Genomic DNA, 21,771 nt, shown 5'->3' on the forward strand with positions numbered 1-21,771 from the left:
CTCACTCACTCACTCACTCACTCACTCACTCACTCACTTCACTCCACTCACTTCACTCACTCACTCACTCCACTCTCTCGTTTCATTCATTAGACTGTCTATGCTGGGGCACTGCCTTGAGGGATTTTAGGTGAATGAATTGAAATCTGTATTTAATGTTTTTTTAAAGCCTGGTAATTATTCTATCACTCCACTTTTGCCAAATTGATAAATTACAAGGATGTAAACACACCAACATCGCTTGTCAAGCGGTAGTAGGGAGCACACACAAACACACACATGTATCAGTTTCCATCCACCAAATCCACTCATAAGGCATTGGTCAGCCCAAGAACTATAGCAAAAGGCACCTGCCCTAGTTGGGACTGAACTTGGAACCATGTGGTTGGAAACTTCTTACTGCATAGCCATGCTTGTACCTATATATTTATGTGTAAATGGGGCAGTGAGCTGGCAGAGTGGTTAGCACACCGGGCGAAATGCTTAGCAGTATTTTGTTTGCTGCTCCGTTTTGAGTTCAAATTCCACCAAGGTTGAGTTTGCCTTTCATCCATTCAGGGTCAATTAAATAAGTACCAGTTACGCACTGCGGTTGATATAATCGACTTAATCCCTTTGTTCATGTTTGTCCCCTCTATGTTTAGCCCCCTATGAGCAATAAAGAAATATATATATATACACATACATTACAAGTAAGTTCACCGCAAGACTATTTTTTAAAACATGCTACTTGTTCTATTGGAAAAAGCCTCTTAGTCTCTTTTCACCTAGCTGCTGAGCTATGGGATGTAAACACACCAACACCAGTTGGCAGATGGTGGTGAGAGACAAACAGGCATAAAAACACACACACGATGGGCTTCTTTCTGTCTACCAAATCCACGTACAAGGCTTTAGTCAGCATGAGGCTATAGTAGAAGACACCTACCCAAGGTGCCACGCAGTGGGACCGAACCCAGAAACATATGGTTGGGAAGCAAGCTTCTTACCACAGAGCCACGCCTGCATTCTAGTAAAAGTCTCCGTATGTGGATGGAAGCACTCCGTCGGTTACAACGACGAGAGTTCCGGTTGATCCGAATCAACAGAACAGCCTGCTCGTGAAATTAACGTGTAAGTGGCTGAGCACTCCACAGACACATGTACCCTTAATGTAGTTCTTGGGGATATTCAGCGTGACACAGAGAGTGACAAGGCCGGCCCTTTGAAATACAGGTACAACAGAAACAGGAAGTAAGAGTGAGAGAAAGTTGTGGTGAAAGAGTACAGCAGGGATCACCACCATCCCCTGCCGGAGCCTCGTGGACCTTTAGGTGTTTTCGTTCAATAAACACTCACAACGCCCGGTCTGGGAATCGAAACCGCGATCCTATGACCGCGAGTCCGCTGTCCTAACCACTGGGCCATTGCGCCTCCACTCTCCGTATGTACAAGTGAACAGGTATACGTGTACTTAGTGAATGTAATGCAACATATTTCAGGTTTCTCTCTACTTGCTGTGGTACATTTGGTAATAAAAGAAAGGAGATGCTTAAATGGCATCGCTGAAAAGGACGAAGAAGGTGGGGGGGGGGGAGTTGGCAAGGAAATATATCTGGAAGTTAAGTGGAAAGTTAGAGAGAATAGAAGTGAAAGCAAGAGCTTCTCAAATATCACAGGTTGAGTGTGTGAGAGATTCCTTTGGATATTTAGAAAACAAAGCATTGTGTCAGGAGGAAATGAGGGCAGAATACAAAGAAACAAAAAAAAATCTGGTCTAATAGTACAGGTTGTTTGTAACTGGCAGTGATGGACAGGCGGAAGCTCTGTTATGGGAGATGATTGTTCGACAGACAGAATAGTAGTGGGAGGGCGAGGGCGGAGAATTTGCACGGTAAATATAAAAAGTATTGGACGAGTAAATTATTTGTCTTGAGTTCAAATCTACTTCAGAATTTGACATTTAAATCTATTTCACCCAGTTTTTTTTCGATATAGTTGTGTGAAAGTAGGTTATAGATCTCCTGGAAATATTGCTAGAAATAAGACTAATGGCCTACCTAAAGGGAAATGTAATTGTTCTTCCATTTAGTATTGCTTTCAAATTTTGGCACAAGGCCAGCAAGTTCATGGACGGAGATAAGTCAATTAGATCGACCCCTGTGATCAACTGGTGCTTATTTTATCGATCCTCAAAAAGATGAAAGGCAAAGTCAGCCTCAGCGGAATCTGGATGCCTTTGTTTAACCCTTTAGCATTTAAACCAGCCATATCTGGCTGAAATGTTCTACTTGTTTTATGTTCAAATTGGCCAGATCCAGCCTCTCACACAGACCCTATAATGTCATTCTTACAAATAAACAATTGCATCATCGAAATCTTGAAGCTACATGAAAATGCATGTTTAATTCAAAACAATATGCATTAATAATGCTAAAGGGTTAATATTTCAAGTATGAACGTCAGTCTTCTGGACTGTATCCTGCTGTACAAGTAATTCTCTTCCTATTTATTGTGTGGTAAGTAGCTTGTTTACCAACCACATGGTTCCGGGTTCAGTCCCACTGCGTGGCACCTTGGGCAAGTGTCTTCTACTATAGCCTCGGGCCGACCAAAGCCTTGTGAGTGGATTTGGTAGACGGAAACTGAAAGAAGCCCGTCGTATATATGTATATATATATATATGCGTGTGTGTGTGTCTGTGTTTGTCCCCCTAGCATTGCTTGACAACCGATGCTGGTGTGTTTACGTCCCCGTTACCTAGCGGTTCGGCAAAAGAGACCGATAGAATAAGTACTGGGCTTACAAAAGAATAAGTCCCGGGGTCGAGTTGTTCGACTAAAGGCGGTGCTCCAGCATGGCCGCAGTCAAAATGACTTAAACAAGTAAAAGAGTATCTCTCCTCAGCCTCGTACAACTGTAGCCTAACGTGGAGCTGCCTCTGTATGGTTGTTTAACCTGTAAGAAACGGCAACCAAAATCCTCACGTTGAGCCATGCCGTCTTGAAAAATTAAAGATTAGAGGCATTGCTCTTCCTGTTTGTCCTTTCCCTCTTTAAGTGCCCCTTGATATTTAACCAATTGATTAATAATAAAAGAAGTAGAATTGAAAGTGAGCCAGAACACGTTTGAAATCGTTGATAATGGTAAATGTCCAGACGTACCCTCTAGGGGTACAGTTTAGTCTTGAGGGAAATATTACCTTGCTTGCTAACAAGAGAGGTATCCAGCCATAGAAAATCTGCCTCAGTGAATTCTGCCCGACCCAATGCAAGCATAAAAAAGGGGGACATGGAAACTATGGTGGTGTTTTTTTTCTCCCCCCCCCCGTTTCTTTTTAACTCTAACAAAATCTTTGATCTTCAATTAATCATATTTCTCAGCCCCTTAGAATTAAATAAAATTTCAGTTTGGGATATTATTGCAAACGGTTTTCTTTCCTCGTTTAGGGAGTCTTTCATTCAGTGGGTCTCGTCTATAAACATGCATGTTGACGAATCTGTTTCATAAAGAAAGCTTTTGCTCACCAATTAGAAAAAGATTTGCTGTCTTCAAACGAAAACGAATTTCACAATAGAATCAAGCATGAAACATTTTTCACGCTTGGTTTAGTTGCAAAATTTATTTGCTTACATCAAAAGGAAAAATATGTAAATCTGTTTCAAGAACAGCAATGACACATGCTATTCATATTAACACGTACAGAACTGGCTTTGAACATTTCGTCATAAAAATATCCTTTTTTGAAGACTTTCTTCTCTGTTATAGACTTCTTTACAAAAAAATTAAATCCACCATTGTCACCAAGACATATTTAATACTTTTTATAGCATAGGGGTAATGATGGTTATTATTATTTCTTTTATTGCCCACAAGGGGCTACACACATGGAGGGGACAAACAAGGACAGACAAACGGATTAAGTCAATTATATCGACCCCAGTGCTTAACTGGTACTTATTTAATCGACCCCGAAAGGATGAAAGGCAAAGTCGACTCGGCGGAATTTGATATGGTTATTATTGAACCCCAGGTCAACCTTGATTGAGTAAACATATGATCAAAGGGCTGCCAGCCATGACCATCTAATCTTTTAACCCTTTTGACACCAACCTCCCTGAGACTCTACCAACTAAAAAATTCAAGGTAATGTTTCATTAGATCCACTGTTCAGTAAGTCCCATGGGCTGCAGTTTGCTCTATTGCCGTTCTAGTGTGTTCTCCTTGGGAAATCCTGTTTAAAATGGGTATAGGCATGGCTGTATGATATGCTTTGGGTAACATTTCGTTTTTCTTTTATTGTATTCTGAGTTCAAATTCCATTGAGGTTGACTTTGCCGTTAATCCTTTCAGCATTTAGCATTTAAACCGGCCAAATCCGGCCAAAAATATTCAGCCTGTTTTATGTCCAAACTGACCAGATCTGGTCTCTCGCACCAACCCTACAATATCGTTTGAAAAATTAACAGCTACCTCATCAAAATCTCATAGCTACAAGATAATGCATGATTAATTCAAAACAATGTGGATAAAAAAGCATTAATTTTAGCATAATAATGTGAACACTAAAGGGTTGAGCACTGGGGGGGGGGGGCTGTGCAGTTAACTTAACCCCCAACCCACGAAATGGCTGGCCTGGTGCCAAAATGTGAAACCATTATTATTTATGCGGTGTGATTGTTTAAAAGTAGGTAAAAGTTTTATTATAATATTTAATTTGGCACAAAGCTGTCAGTGTAAATAACTGAAATGTTTATCTCGTAAAGCAGCCTCATTGCTGCACATGCGGAGGCTGCCGGAATAAATAACGGCAGCTGCAACTAGATGCACTATCCTTGAAAGCAGTCGGCAATTACAAATATTTTTAAAAGTCTAAATTACGCGAGGAAGGGAACCGTAGGCAAGTATCAATAAATGGTGAACAATGCATACATTTTATATATGTATATATATATATATATATATATATATTTATACACACACGCATATATGCATGTATACACACACACACACACGCATATATGCATGTATATATACATGCTTATATACTTGTATACATACGTGCATGCATACACACATTCAAACACACACGTATGTATATATATATATATATATATATATAAATATAGAGGGGATTGATTGATATAGCAATAGATGCAGGTAGATATATGAAGTGTGTGTATGTATATATATATATATATATATATATATATATAAATGGATGGATAGAGGCAGTTTGTATATGAATATATATATATATTGATTGATATAGACACAGAGATGTGTATATTTAGACACACACACACACATGCCAGCATGGAAGACAGACGTTAAATGATGATGATGATGATGAAAGATAGGTATAGACATAATTTATATAGATATGTGGCTAGATATACGTCACAATCGACATTCCTTTAAAAAAAAATAAACAAACGCAAAAATGTGAAAATGGAGCCATTTTGATATGTCTGTAGTAAATAGCTGCAGTAATTCCATATATGTAAACTTTATATGCGATAATGTGTGTATTTTGAATCTCTGGCATCAGGAAGTATGAAGGCATTTACCATTTACAGATGCAATTCAGCAAAGGGCCGGCCCTGATGTGTTTTAACTGACAAATGCCTTGGTGATAGCCTGATCTCGCATGGTTGTTGTTTGAAATAGGGAGAAATCTCTAGAAGGTTTTTATCTTTATTTTTTCGAAATGCGCAGGAGTGGCTGTGTGGTAAGTAACTTGTTTACCAACCACATGGTTCCGGGTTCAGTCCCACTGCGTGGCACCTTGGGCAAGTGTCTTCTATTATAGCCTCGGACCGACCAAAGCCTTGTGAGTGGATTTGGTAGACGGAAACTGAAAGAAGCCCGTCGTATATATGTATATATATATATATATATATATATATATATATATATATATATGCGTGTGTGTGTTTGTGTGTCTGTGTTTGTCCCCCTAGCATTGCTTGACAACCGATGCTGGTGAGTTTACGTCGCAGGAGTGGCTGTGTGGTAAGTAGCTTGTTTACCAACCACATGGTTCCGGGTTCAGTCCCAGTGCGTGGCACCTTGGGCAAGTGTCTTCTACTATAGCCTCGGGCAGACCAAAGCCTTGTGAGTGGATTTGGTAGACGGAAACTGAAAGAAGCCTGTCGTGTATATGTATATATATATATATATATATATATATATATATATATATATGCGTGTCTGTGTTTGTCCCCCTAGCATTGCTTGACAACCGATGCTGGTGTGTTTATGTCCCCGTTACCTAGCGGTTCGGCAAAAGAGACTGATAAAATAAGTACTGGGTTTACAAAAGAATAAGTCCCAGGGTCGAGTTGCTCGATTAAAGGCGGTGCTCCAGCATGGCCGCAGTCAAATGACTGAAACAAGTAAAAGAGTAAAGAGTAATGCGTTTTTAAAAATATCTCCCAATGGACTGCAGTTACTTCAGTAATTTTTTCTTGACTCAGAGAAGTTTCGGTTTTCATAACCAGAGTCCCCATAACGTTTGGTAATTCACCGCTAAATGCTTATCGGATAACAAGCAGTCGGTCGGTATGCCTGCCTCTGTGCGTATGTGTGGATCCGATGCATACTTGCATATCCTCAAGTACAACCTCACATGTACAACCACACATGCATACACTTTCTTACAGACACACACACACACACACACATAGTCATTCACTGTTGCTTTTATACATATGCATACACATTCCAGCAGACACACATACAGACACATAGCCCTACAACATATGCACATACACACACACATATTAAAATTTTTTTTTTAATGTTTTTTTTTTTTTTTTTTTTTTTTTGTTTTTTTTCCCTCTGCTAATCTTTTATTTGCGACATTTTTTTTTTTTTTGGTAATGTTTTCTGATGTTTAAAACTGCATTTGTTCATGTCAGCCTGATGTGCGTTGCCTCTGTTGAGTCTATTGATGGTGAAAAATCTGTTGGATGTAAGGGGGGGAGAGTGGAGAGGGAGAGAGAGAGATACAGAGGAGGAAACTAAATGTTTCACAGAGAGAAATATATTTTCAACTTTAATTAAATTCTGTTAATGTTCTTTAAGCTTTTCAAACACACACACACACACACACATGTACTTTTTCCCCCCCGTCTCCTCCGTTCCCGGTTAGTGAATTAGTGAAATTAAAATGTCTGCACATCTAACTTCAACTTCTGGGGGGTCTTTGATTAAGAGCCCCCTTTCTCGGGGTAGTAAGGCAGCTGTGTCTAGTTCCAGTGTGGCTGACTATAGTTAGTTTTACCCATTGAGAGTCTCTGTGTGTTTGCTCGACCTTCTAGAAATAGCAGGCAAATCTCACTCCTACTGTCTTCGAAACAAAATATTGGCAATTGTGATTGTAAGTACTTAAACCCTTTAGTGTTCAGATTATCCTATCAAATATAATGCTTATTGATTCCCATTGATTTGAATTAATCATGCATTATCTCATATCTTCAAGATCTTGATGATGTAATTACTTAATGTAGAATAACATTGTAGGGTAGGTGTGAGAGCCTGGATCTGGTCAGTTTGAGCATAAAACAGATTAAATATTTTGGCCAGATATGGCTGGTTTAAATACTAAAGGTTTAACCCTTTAGTGTTCAGATTATTCCATCAAATATAATGCTTATTGATTCTCATTGATTTGAATTAATCATGCATTATCTCATATCTTCAAGATCTTGATGGTGTAATTACTTAATGTAGAATGACATTGTAGGGTAGGTGTGAGAGCCTGGATCTGGTCAGTTTGAACATAAAACAGATTAACTATTTTGGCCGGATATGGCCGGTTTAAATACTAAAGGGTTAAACTGGCCATATCTAGCACTAATATTCAACCTATTTTATGCTCAGAGTAGCCAGATCTGATCTTTCACACCTACCCTACAATGCCATTTTAAAAATAGCAATCAAATCATAGAAGTAGAAATCCTGAAGCTGTGAGATAATGCATGATTAATTCAAAACGTGAATGTGTTCTTGAGCAAGACACTTTATTTCACGTTGCTCCAGTTCGCTCATCTGTAGAAATGAGTTACGATGTCACTGGTGCCAAGATGTATCAGCCCCCTTTGCCTTTTCCTTGGATAACATCCATGGCCTGGAGAGAGGAGACTGGTCTGCATGGGCAACTGCTGGTCTTCCATAAACAATTTCGCCCAGACTGGTACCTTGGAGGGGCACTTTGTAGGTATAGTCCCATGGTCATTCATGACTGTAGGGGTTCTTTACCCTTTACTCTATGTACATACAATGGCATGGAGAGGGGGAGGCTGGTATGCATGGGCGACTGCTGGTCTTCCATAAACAACCTTGTCCAGATTTGTGTCTTGGAAGGGAACTTTTCAGGTGCAATCCCATGGTCATTCGTGACCAAAGAGGGTCTTTACCTGTTCACATTTGATAGAGTAATATCAATGTTAGTTAAATCTAGGGGGAGAACATTTTTTTTAATTTTAAAAAGGGCCCGCCTGGAATACTTTCTGATCAGAAGTATGCTTGATCAGAGCTGACATGGCTGTGGGTTCAGCCCCACTGCAATGGACCTTGTGGGCATGTTTTCTGCTATAGCCTCAAGTCAACCAAAGCCTTGTGAGTGGATTTGGTCAATGGAAACTTAAAGAAGCTCATTGTGTGTGATCACCACTTGACAACCAATATTGGTGTGTTTATGCCCCTTGTAACTTAACGGTTTAGCAAAAGAGATCAATGGAATATGTACGAGGCTTTTAAAAAAAAAAGTATGTACTGGGATCGATTCAATCGACTAAAAAGTTCTTCAAGGCAGTGCCCCAGCGTGGCCACAGTCTAATGATTGAAGCAAGTTAAAGATAAAAAGTAGGCGGTCGATGTCGGTAACAATTATTTAGTGGATTTTAAAAATTTGGATAAGTTCATCATATACCATGGGGACAAGAGGATACTGGCTGTTGGCGTTTTAGGACTGACCTTTTGTCTGAGAAAGAGAGAGAGAGAGAATATTTAGCTGTGTAGATCTAATTAACTAGAGTGTATTCAATCAATAATTATTGGGGCAGCTCCAATTAGCTGTGGTGGTGCAGATTTTTAATATTTGCATTGCGCACACAGACACAGAAAGCCATTCTGGAAGGTCGTCTTATTTGATGAGGAAGCCTTTGGACAACAGATTATGCTGGGTTCCCTCCCTTGTTTCTACTACTACTACTGCTGCTGCTGCTTCTCTACACTAATAATAATAATAATAATAATGAAATTATTGTATTCAGTGCTCAGGTGCACCACAACTTGTCAGAAAGTGCATATAAAGTACATGCAGTAATGTAGAAATGTCTGGAAAGCGAACAATGTATGAGTCAGATACATGCTTGTGTGTGTATGGAGGGGAGAAAATCAGGTGTAGTTTTGGCAAATCTCAGGAAGCATGGAAGTTTTGAAGGATGCAGTGCTCCGACAACTAACAACTGATGCCGGCAGTTTGTTCCATGCTTCAGCAACTCTCAGCGTGAAAAAATGTTTCCTTAAGTCATGGAAGGAGCTGTGCTGTTTTCTGACTTTGTAAATATGTCCACGGGTGTTAGACAGACGGACTCAGGAAGCATGGAAGTTTTGAAGGATGCAGTGCTCCGGCAACTAACAACTGATGCCGGCAGTTTGTTCCATGCTTCAGCAACTCTCAGCGTGAAAAAATGTTTCCTGAAGTCATGGGAGCTGTGCTGTTTTCTGACTTTGTAAATATGTCCACGGGTGTTAGACGGGTGCTCTACCTCCTCTAATCCACAGAATCAGGTGATGATGATGATGACGACGATGATGCAGAATCGTTTCCACTTGGTAGCTGAGGTAAATAATTGTGGGAGAAATTCTGTAGGTCATCTTGTTACCTTCTGGTGTGTCTGTTTGGTTTTCATAATCTCTTTGTGGTTCAACTTGTCTTTACCCATTCTACGAATTAGCTTCACCTCCACCACCAGCACTACCACCACCCCTTTTTTTTCCTAAGTTTCATATATGCCACCTCGGAATCTTTTTAACATGAAAGAACAGCACTTGGCTTTTTTAAAAATTTTTTTCTTTTTTCTTTTCCTTTTTCTTTTTCCTTTTGGAATCAGGTCTATAAACTATGAGAACTGTTTTATACCTCTTTTATATTCCTGGCAATTTTTTTTTTCTTTTTTCTTCTTTTTTATGTTTATCTCTTTTCATTTTCTTTCGAAAAGAGCAAATAAACAAAAGCATGAAAGCTTTCTTTAAATAGAGGAGGGGGAACAAAAAAAACCAAAACAAATCCCCAAAAAAAGCAAAAAAAAAAAAAAAAAAAAAAAACCAAAAGAGCAAAAAAATATATAAATAAAATAAAATAAAATAGAACTCTCATTTTTTTAAAAAAAAACATACTTGGTTACCTTGAACTATTATGTAGCAAACAAAACAATAATAGCAAGTGGTTGTATGTATTGATAAGTTGAAACAGGTCGTACAGATGTAAGACTGGGTGGTGGAAGGGCTTTGAGGCTTGGATTTCTTTGTAAACTTATTGCAGTCACAAACAAGCTCTGCGAGGTTTTGTTAAGTTTTAACCTGTTGTTGTTCTTGAATAACGTATTTGCTTATTTGACTGGCCTACATTCCACCTTGCCCCCCCCCCCTCGCTGTTAGCTTTGCTCTCAAACTCCTCCTGTTGATTTCTTTTTTTTTCTTTCTCTTTTTACTTGTTTCAGTCATTTCGACTGCGGCCATGCTGGAGCACCGCCTTTTAGTCGAGCAACTCGACCCCCGGACTTATTCTTTTTGTAAGCCCGGTACTTATTCTATCGGGCTCCTTTTGCCGAACCGCTAAGTGACGGGGTCGTAAACACACCAGCATCGGTTGTCAAGCAATGCTAGGGGCACAAACACAAACACACACGCACACATATATATACATATATACGACAGGCTTCTTTCAGTTTCCGTCTACCAAATCCACTCACAAGGCTTTGGTCGGCCCGAGGCTATAGTAGAAGACACTTGCCCAAGGTGCCACGCAGTGGGACTGAACCCGGGACCGTGTGGTTGGTAAACAAGCTACTTACCACACAGCCACTCCTGCGCCTGTGGAATTAATTCCTGATTAATTCATAACAAAATGAATAAATGAGCATTAATTTGGAGATAATAATGTGAATATTAAAGGGTTAATTATAGGGTTAATAAAGGGTTAATAATAGGACTTTTTAAATGTCGAATGGCTGTTGGGGTCCAGCCAAGTAAAATAAGAATCAATGGTAGAGACAAAGAGGCACACACACCACAGGCTTCCACACAGTTTCCTTGCACCAAATCCACTCACAAGGCTTTGGTTGGCCTGAAGCTATAGTTGAAGGCACCGTGGCAACATTTTTGCCCAAGGTGTTAAAAACTCTTATGTTTTTATTACTAATTATTATTAGGAATTGTATAAAACAATCAAAATATTTTTGTGCGTTGTAGAAGTGTAAGTGATTTATTGCACATGAACCTTAGCAGCAAAATCTTATAGGGGCCACCCCCTGCCCGCCCACAAGGGTCATGCGAACCCTAGTTGAGAACCACTAGTGTAGATTTTACTGTGTCAAACATCTTGAGGTCGGGTCTGAATCATATGGAGCACTTTATTTTTCAATCCATTTTGCTTTGTCATTCTGCTCAGTTCACCTTGAAATAATTCAAAATAAGTTCATGATATTAATAGAATTAAGGTGGCGAGCTGGCAGAAACGTTAGCACGCCAGGTGAAATGCTTAGCAGTATTTCGTCTGCCGCTGCGTTCTGAGTTCAAATTCCGCTGAGGTCGACTTTGCCTTTCATCTTTTCGGGGTTGATAAATTAAGTACCAGTTATGCACTGGGGTTGATATAATCGACTTAATCCATTTGTCTGTCTTTGTTTGTCCTCTCTGTGTTTAGCCCCTTGTGGGTAGTAAAGAAATAAGTATTTTGTCTGCTGCTACGTTCTGAGTTCAAATTCCACTGAGGTCGACTTTGCCTTTCACTCTTTCAGGGTCGATTAAATAAGTACCAGTTATGCACTGGAGTTGATATAATCGACTTAATCCATTTGTCCTTGTTTGTCCTCTCGGTGTTTAGCCCCTTGTAGGTAGTAAAGAAATAAGTATTTTGTCTGCCGCTACGTTCTGAGTTCAAATTCCACTGAGGTCGACTTTGCCTTTCATTCTTTCAGGGTCGATTAAATAAGTACCAGTTATGCACTGGGGTCGATATAATCGACTTAATCCGTTTGTCTGTCCTTGTTTGTCCTTTCTGTGTTTAGCCCCTTGTGGGTAGTATAGGTCTTTCGTCTGCCGTTACGTTCTGGGTTCAAATTCCACTGAGGTCGACATTGCTTTTCATTCGTTCAGGGTCAATTAAATAAGTACCAGTTATGCACTGGGGTCGATATAATCGACTTAATCCGTTTGTCTGTCCTTGTTTGTCCTCTCTGTGTTTAGCCCCTTGTGGGTAGTAAAGAAATAGGTATTAATAAAATGGCTCTAATTTCAATGCAAGTTGTGTTCAAGTTGTTGACGACACACAGCAATGGAAAAGGTTAATTGAGTTGAGTTTTACCTGTGAACCAATTGTTGTGCATAACTTATTTGATTTTTTTTGTATTTGTTAATTTTTTTTGTTTATTGATTTCCTGGCAACTTGAGTTTGGGGAGTAGAGCTAGCATCTAAGTTCTTGGTTGCTAATATTGAAATTTGAAGGGGATTCCGATTAAGCTGTTTAATAAATCGTAAAGGATGAATCGACAAATAATTAGTAATCTATCATGTTACTTAGTCAGTCTCAATATCTGGAAACGCGTAACGGTATTGATCTCTGTCTCCTCTGCTGCAATTGTCACATGAGATTGCCTGGTTACGAAACACACGTGAAGGAGGGAGGAAAACCCAGCTCAGTGGAAAGGAATTTAGAAATTACCATTTCATATAGTCATTTTTATCTCCTAGTTTTTATTTATTTATTTTAAGTTTTTTAAATTTTTTTTTTTTTATCTGGATTGAGGAATTGGTATATTTTTCTTAGCAGTCACTGTTGATTCAGCTCTGATAAGATTTTTTAGCTAACCATAGTAACTACACCTTCTATACACACACACACACACACACAGGCAGACTTTAGAATTAATCCATTTTTAACCCACTTTCTTCGTAATGGTGGAACTTGTTGGTTAATGGCAGTTGGCTCTGGCATTTTTTGGTGAAGTTATGTTTTCATTCCGTATCTTAAGTGTGGCCAGATCTCAACAAAAAAGAAAAAAAGAAAAAGACCAAAAAAAAAAAAAAACTGAAAATATAATCTTGTTAAGTAACACACAAATACCGAATTTGATGGTATTCACCAAATATCAGTCTGCTTAAACGATGATTAGTAATCATACTTAGTTGATGAGACTATGAAGACAGTTTTGTTATTTTATTTCTTTTTATTTTATCTCTTCTCTCTTCTCTCTCTATATAAACGGCAGTTTGTCTGTCTGTGTGGCTGTCAGGTTGTACCCTCACCCTGACCACGGCTTTCAACCGATTCTGATGAAACTTGACACACACATAGCCCAATGTCATAATTCAAAACTAACGCAGCGAAAATTTTGAAAAGTTCCCCCAGTTCTGAAAAAAATCGATAAATTCGACATGGGGTCAAGAATCAGAAACACAGACTGTCTAGGGGACGCAACTCGACCTTTTTAACTCTCAAAAAAAATTTACCATAATTTTCCCCCCCATTTTTTGGCTATAACTCTCTAAAAATGCTTTATAGTTATTTCTCTTACAAACCCGAGCAACGCCGGGCGATACTGCTAGTCTACTAAAACACAACTGGAATTACTCTAAATGGTAATTAAACATGAAGAACTGTATTTCAACTTCAACGATATTTGCAGGCATTTGTTCATATTTTAACTGCGTAATCTCGTTAACTGATTAGGATCAACTGGTTTTACCGATGTTGCTAATAAATTATCATATCTTCTGACTGGTGGTGAGAATTCCTCAGAATTACTGGTTGTAATTTCTATTATGCAAATATCTTGCCTTCACACTCATTAGCAGCAGGTTTAAATAAATGAAGGCTAGATCTCCCTCTGGGTACAACGTTAGCTTTATCGCTCAGAATTTTCTGAGATCTGATATCAGTTCCTTGCAGCTAGGTGGACTGTGTCTGCGGAATTCTATTGATAGGAATTATGATTTTGAAGTAGGACACTTGGCTCTTGATGCTTTCTATCTCTATCTCTCTCTCTCTCTCTCTCTCTCTCTCTCTCTCTCTCTCTCTCTCTCTTTTTCTTTCTTTCTTTCTTTCTTTCTCTCTCTTCTCTCTCTCTCTCTCTTTCTCTCCCTCTCTCTCTCTCTCTCTTTCTCTCTCTCTCACTCTCTCTCTCTCTCTCTCTCTCTCAGCTATATCCATCTTGTCCTTTCACCTTTATCTTATAGCTAGAAATTTATATATATCTCATTTCACCACTTGTGTGTGTGTGTGTGTGTGTGTGTGTGTGTGTGTGTGTGTCGCATATTTTTGATTCTACAATGAAAAGCTTCCTGATTAAGCATGGGTTCTCCACTTACCTTGCTGCTCTTGTCCAATTAGCTCTTGACCTTGTATACTTTACCTGTCTTTTGATCTACTACCCTCCACTCTTCTTCCATGATAATGTTTTCCAGACCTCTCTCTCTCTCTCTCTCTCTCTCTCTCTATCTCTATATATATATATATATATAATATATATATATATATATAGGCACAGGAGTGGCTGTGTGGTAAGTAGCTTGCTAACCAACCACATGGTTCCGGGTTCAGTCCCACTGAGTGGCATCTTGGGCAAGTGTCTTCTGCTATAGCCCCGGGCTGACCAATGCCTTGTGAGTGGATTTGGTAGACAGAAACTGAAAGAAGCCTGTCGTATATATATATATATATATGTGTGTTTGTGTTTGTGCCCCTAGCATTGCTTGACAACCGATGCTGGTGTGTTTACGTCCCCCGTCACTTAGCGGTTCGGCAAAAAGAGACTGATAGAATAAGTACTGGGCTTACAAAAAGAATAAGTCCCGGGGTCGAGTTGCTCGACTAAAGGCGGTGCTCCAGCATGGCCGCAGTCACATGACTGAAACAAGTAAAAGAGTAAAAGAGTATATATACATGTTATAATTTAGAACAAACATTAAGTTGTCATTATAGTACTCGAGGTCTCATTCTTTTGTTGTCACTCTTTATTACAAATATATACGAGCAAAACGCCCCCCCCCCCCCACCGTCCAATGGACGGTGCTGAGTTGTCAAACATTTAAACCAAATTTTCTCAAAACAACTTGCCCAACCGTCCCATTTTGTGGCATTATTTCAAGCCAGCCGGCTTTTTTTTGCGCAAATTGCACATGCATTTTTCTCGCGTACGCGTAGTATCGATCGCAACAGCTGATGTACTTGCATGTACAAATGCACGTTCCCACGGCTTTATTGATTGCATTTTCACCTGGAATCGATTTTTGTAATTTTTTCAAGACTTATACATACCCTGATACCGTCGGTATCTACATATCAAATTTGAGCGCAATTGGATGTAGGATGTCCGAGATCCTAGAAGACACACACACAGACAGAACGGATTTTATATAGTAGATATATATATATATATATTTCTTTACTTCCCACAAGGGGCTAAACATAGAGGGTACAAACAAGGACAGACAAAGGGATTAAGTCGATTACATAGACCCCAGTGCGAAACTGGTACTTTATTTATCGACCCTGAAGGATGAAAGGCAAAAAGGGTATAATTATAAAAATATAGTTATAATTAAGGGTGTTTGAATGCCAGCACCTATACACTAGAAGTAGATGTCAAATACCTATAATCCACTCTAAATCAGTTCTCTGTTTATAACCCTAAGTCAGATGTGAGGTAATGGGCAAAAAGATTTACAAAATTTTGGATAATCCTATATCTTAAGATTTCATGCCCGGCAATAGAAATGGCTTTGCAGCCCTCAGTAGAAATACACCAATAAACATAAACATGAAATACATATACACAACGATAAATCTATTTGTAGATACCAATACTTATTTATATATTCCCCACAAGGGGCTAAACATAGAGGGGACAAATAAGGACAGACAAAGGGATTAAGTCGATTACATCGACCCCAGTGCGTAACTGCCTTTCATCCTTTCGGGGTCGATAAATAAAATACCAAAGTCGACCTCGGCGGAATTTGAACTCAGAACGTAACGACAGACGAAATACCTATCCCTTTACTACCCACGAGGGGCTAAACATAGAGGGGACAAACAAGGACAGACAAAGGGATTAAGTCGATTACATCGACCACGGTGCGAAGCTGGTATTTTATTTATCGACCCCGAAAGGATGAAAGGCAAAGTCGACCTTGGTGGAATTTGAACTCAGAACGTAACAACGGAAGAAATACCGCTAAGCATTTCGCCCGGCGCTCTAACGTGTCTGCCAGCTCGCCTATTCGTAGATACCAATATATATACATGCATTTCCCATGTATACATTCTATCTACTAGCCCATCTCGACCAGACCATGTGGTTAATGTCAGAAATCATACGAGATATGTGTGTGTGTGTATTATATATATATATATATATATATATATATATATATATACGATATAGTGTATAAGGAATCAACTTATAGGGAATTTAGCACGCTAGAAAGAACAGCTAGATTCTGTAAACCACAAAAATAACGGATAAAATTCGACAGGAATAAATTTGGAAATGAATAACATTTACCATCTTAGTTCCCTGGACCCGTTGGTTTCTGATCATCTTTTAGCGAGTCATGGAGAACTCACAAGGTCTGATTTTCTTCAGCAAGGTCCAACCTAGGGCTGTAAATACTATATATATATATATATATATATACTCTTTACTCTTTTACTTGTTTCAGTCAGTTGACTGTGGCCATGCTGGAGCACCGCCTTTAGTCGAGCAACTCGACCCCGGGACTTATTCTTTTGTAAGCCCAGTACTTATTCTATCGGTCACTTTTGCCGTACCGCTAAGTGATGGGGACGTAAACACACCAGCATCGGTTGTCAAGCAATGCTAGGGGGACAAACAAAGACATACAAACATACACACACATATATATATACATATATATATATATATGACAGGCTTCTTTCAGTTTCTGTCTACCAAGTCCACTCACAAGGCATTGGTCGGCCCGAGGCTATAGGAGAAGACACTTGCCCAAGAGGCCATGCAGTGGGACTGAACCCGGAACCATGTGGTTGGTAAGCAAGCTACTTACCACACAGCCACTCCTGCGCCTATATATATATATATATATATGTATATATCTTGTGCTGCTGCATTGTTTCTGCCTATAGTTTTCTTTCTCCCTTGTATGTTGTTGTGCTTCATTTTCGGTCCTTGTTTGCCCATCACCTCCAGGGATGTTTGTCTTATCACTGACACAACCGGAGGAGTAGTTACCCTAAAACTTGAAGACTTTGGACACTCTGGACTAGCTGGAACTCTACTCAGTTGGGTCTCCATGGTTGATGAACGGATTTCCGTGTTTCTTTGTCCGTTGTCCTTTTCCATTTATTGCTTCCATTTTGCACTCCAATTTTTCATGTTGATGTGTGTGTGTGTGTGTGTGTGTGTGTGTGAATGCACCCACACACACACATATATGAAGGGAGTTCAGTTGCCATTAGGAGTGAGAAATCTCGCAATTTGCTCTTTGTCTGAGAATGTATAAGGAACAGCAATTGCTGTTGCTTTGGCTGCTAGCCAGAAGATGCTGGAGTGATGTGGTGGGGAGAGGAAAGGGCCACAGTAGAGGTATTCCAGATGGATCAGAAAGTCTGGCATACAAGTAGATAAACTGTTGTGTACGTATGTACAAGGGGGGGGGGAGGCTGGAAAGTTCCTGGCTTGGGGTAAAAGAAAATACAGGAGATTCAGCTAATTATGATTTTATTCAACATATTCCCCTCCTCTCAGATTCACACACTTATTGCAGCAGTCCAGTTTTTTAAGCCCTGTAAGAGAACTAGGAAGGTTGAGCCTTCATCCAGCCCTTTTGCAATGCCCTTAACCCTTTAGTGTTCAGATTATTCTATCAAACATAATGCTTATTGATTCCCATTGATTTGAATTAATCATGCATTTTCTCATATCTTCAAGATCTTGATGGTGTAATTACTTAATGTAGAATAACATTGTAGGGTAGGTGTGAGAGCCTAGATCTGGTCAGTTTGAACATAAAACAGATTAGCTATTTTGGCCGGATATGGCCGGTTTAAATACTAAAGGGTTAAAGCCAGGAACTTTTCAAGATCCCTTCGTTTGTATGTATGTATGCATACAGATAATGTATTCTGTTTTCTTATCATTGAAATACTTTGTGTACAGCTGTCCAGACTGTTGCCTCGTTATCATTGTGATTGAAATTATAAATTTAAAATTAAAATGATTAATTTGTAAAATAATTAATTTCTTTTCTCTTTTTTTCTTCTTTTTCTTTTTAAAGGTTGACGAATCATATGTGGATGCTAAAATAAATGAATGTACAGAACGTGTTGTGTCTATCTTCACACCGAGACCGCAGGTAGTTAGGAGCTGACATCATGCCTTCCCTACCAAAGCCAGGAAGCCTAAAGGACCCTGAAACTGCAGCTCTCTTCAGCTTGGAAGATCCGGAAAAAGTTTTCACGGAACTGAGAGAGATTGGCCATGGCAGTTTTGGTGCGGTGTATTTTGTGAGTGGACTTCAATTCCATTAATTAGTTTTGCAGTTTCAGCTTCTCTAATTTAATTTAAAATTAAAATAAAACAGGTGAACAAGCATCACCTGAATTAATATTGAAGGATCTCTCTCTCTCTCTCTCTCTCTCTCTCTCTCACTCTCTCTCTCTCTCTCTCTCACTTGTTTTCTTTCTTTCTCTCTCTCTCTCTCTCTTCGTTTTCTCTCTCTTTCGTTTTCTCTCTCTTTCGTTTTCTCTCTCTCGTTTTCGCTCACTCTCTCTCTCTCTCTCTCTCTCTCTTTCATTTCTCTCTCTCTCTCTCGTTTTTCTCTCTTTCATTTTCTCTCTCTCTCTCTCTCTCTCTTTCAGTTTCTCTCTCTCGTTTTCGCTCACTCTCTCTTTCTCTCTCTCTCTCTCTCTCTCTCTCTTTTTCTCTAATCAAATAATGATAGACGCAGCCAGTTGTATCAGCTTTTTCTATCAATGAAAAATGCATTTCATCATCATCATCATCATCATCATTCAACATCCATTTTCCGTGCTAGCACGGATTGGACGGTTCGACCGGGGATCTGGGAAGCCAGGAGGCTGCACCAGGCTCCAGTCTGATCTGGCAGTGTTTCTACAGCTGGATGCCCTTCCTAACGCCAACCACCCCATGAGTGTAGTGGGTGCTTTTTACGTGCCACTGGCACAGGGGCCAAGGGAGGCTGGCAGCAGCCACGATTGGTTGGTGCCTTTTACATATCACATGCACAGAAGCCAGTCAATTTCCATTTGATATTTATTTTGATGTTGATGTACTTGACTCAATGGGTCTCCTCAAGCACAGCAGGTCATGTGCCACCAGCACAGAAGTCAGTCAAGGCGGCGCTGGCATCAGCCACGTTCGGATGGTGCTTTTTACATGCCGCCGGCACAGGTATCACAACTACAATTTCCATTTGATATTTATCTCTGAAAAAATTATTCCAAAGAAATGTGTGTGTGTGTGGTGTGTGTGTATTTGCCCCCACTGAACTCTGTCTGACCCATGCAAGAATAGAAATGCAGATGTCAAGTCCTCACTCTAATTTCTATAGAAAATATGAAGAGATAACTTCAAAAAGAAATTAAATCGCACGGCTAACACAGGTAGGACACAGTATCAACTTGTAAAGCCTTTAGTATACTTGGTAGTATGCAATGGTTGTGTAACAAAAATACAGCATCCCCACCTTTATATATATATTTATATATCATGTGTTCAACCAGACTATTGGATGTTGTTACACATTGCTGGCCACAGTGCGCTTTGCATCATTTTCACCTTTTGAATGATGCCACTCTGCTGGCTAGTCAAACAGGATAACATTCTCCCTGATCGGAAGGCCACTCCATTGCAGGGTGACCCATTTTACAACTGAGCGAACCAGAGTGCCAGGAAACATGTCCCTGCTCAAAAAGAAAAACACACCCCCATTCAGCCTGGAAATCAAAACCGCAATCTGCCAAATATGAGTGCAATACGCCTAGCCAGTGGCTACACACACACCATACACACACATACACAGAGTTTGTATTGGAATTTCAGTTATGCTCTACAGAAATACAATACTTTAGCAAAAAATTGCATCATAACCTTTGATTAACTCTTTGGCATTCGGCTTACTCTGTCGAATGCAAGGTTTATTTATTCTCTTTGTTTCTAATTAATCATTTATTGTCTGATAGCTTTGAGGTTAAATGGACCATCTGAGGGGTTTCAATGTGGTCCCTTAATGTACCAGAACTAGTCAACAAATCATGCTGACATTACATGTTATCATCTCATCAAAGAAAGGATATTTCGGTTGGCCTAGACAGAGACACACTTTTAGCTTGTGTAGTACTAGAGCAGTGGTTCCCAAAGTGGGCAGTACTGCCCCCTTGGGGACAGTAGAAAGATTGGGTGGGCAGGGGGCGTTGAAGAAAAGTGGGATGATAATGGGGTGGCCAAAATGGGGTGATAGATGTAAAAAAAGAAATATTAATAGGTTAATTATGTTTAAGTTTTATTTATGAAATACAGTTTTGAATTTGCTGCAGAAATTGGTCTATATTTGTGGTGGGGAGAGTGAAAGGGGGCACCAGAAATGTGGCCTGAAAATGTTTGGGAACTACTGTCTTAGAGTGACTGTCCGAAAAAATGGGGGACGATCACAGTTGGAATGCCGTTGATCCGAGCTGACATGGGGTTGAAATTGAAATAACAACTCTTGGTTAAGTTTTTTTGTTACCATATTGAATGTCCGTGTAGTTTTGCCCTTTTCTGATACTACTCGAAATCGGCTGGGTCGAGGACTCAAGCTAAAAGCATTAAGCCCCTGGGCAAGGCAAACGAATGTACATTTACAAGAACAAGTAAGTGAACAACAAAAAAGGTCTTTCGTCTATCGGACGAACGTAACATATGAAATAGAATTATACTTACACAATGGACAAGCATGTTTCGGCCATGCAACAGAAGGGAGATAATTATACAATTACAGGAGGCGCAATGGCCCAGTGGTTAGGGCAGCGGACTCGCGGTCGTAGGATCGCGGTTTCGATTCCCAGACCGGGTGTTGTGAGTGTTTATTGAGCGAAAACACCTAAAAGCTCCACGAGGCTCCGGCAGGGATGGTGGTGATCCCTGCTGTACTCTTTCACCACAACTTTCTCTCACTCTTACTTCCTGTTTCTGTTGTACCTGTATTTCAAAGGGCCAACCTATATATATATATGTGGAGGCGCAATGGCCCAGTGGTTAGGGCAGCGGACTCGCGGTCGTAGGATGGCAGTTTCGATTCCCAGACCGGGCGTTGTGAGTGTTTATTGAGCGAAAACACCTAAAAGCTCCACGAGGCTCTGGCAGGGGATGGTGGTGATCCCTGCTGTACTCTTTCACCACAACTTTCTCTCACTCTTACTTCCTGTTTCTGTTGTACCTGTATTTCAAAGGGCCGGCCTTGTCACTCTCTGTGTCATGCTGAATATCCCTGAGAACTACGTTAAGGGTACACGT

General features: G+C 39.9%; 1 protein-coding gene across 1 annotated transcript in view; it reads left to right on the forward strand.

Moving 5' to 3' along the window:
- LOC115224766 (serine/threonine-protein kinase TAO1) overlaps nt 1–21,771 on the forward strand; it is a 141,252-nt gene that overhangs the window by 88,049 nt on the left and 31,432 nt on the right. Inside the window, exon 2 of the mRNA XM_029795674.2 lies at nt 18,533–18,761. Within this exon, the coding sequence (XP_029651534.1) occupies nt 18,630–18,761 (132 nt within the window). The 5' untranslated portion in view covers nt 18,533–18,629. The remainder of the gene's footprint in view (nt 1–18,532; nt 18,762–21,771) is intronic.

Source organism: Octopus sinensis, linkage group LG26 (genome assembly GCF_006345805.1).
Source record: "Octopus sinensis linkage group LG26, ASM634580v1, whole genome shotgun sequence".
In the NCBI taxonomy this organism is placed as follows: domain Eukaryota; kingdom Metazoa; phylum Mollusca; class Cephalopoda; order Octopoda; family Octopodidae; genus Octopus; species Octopus sinensis.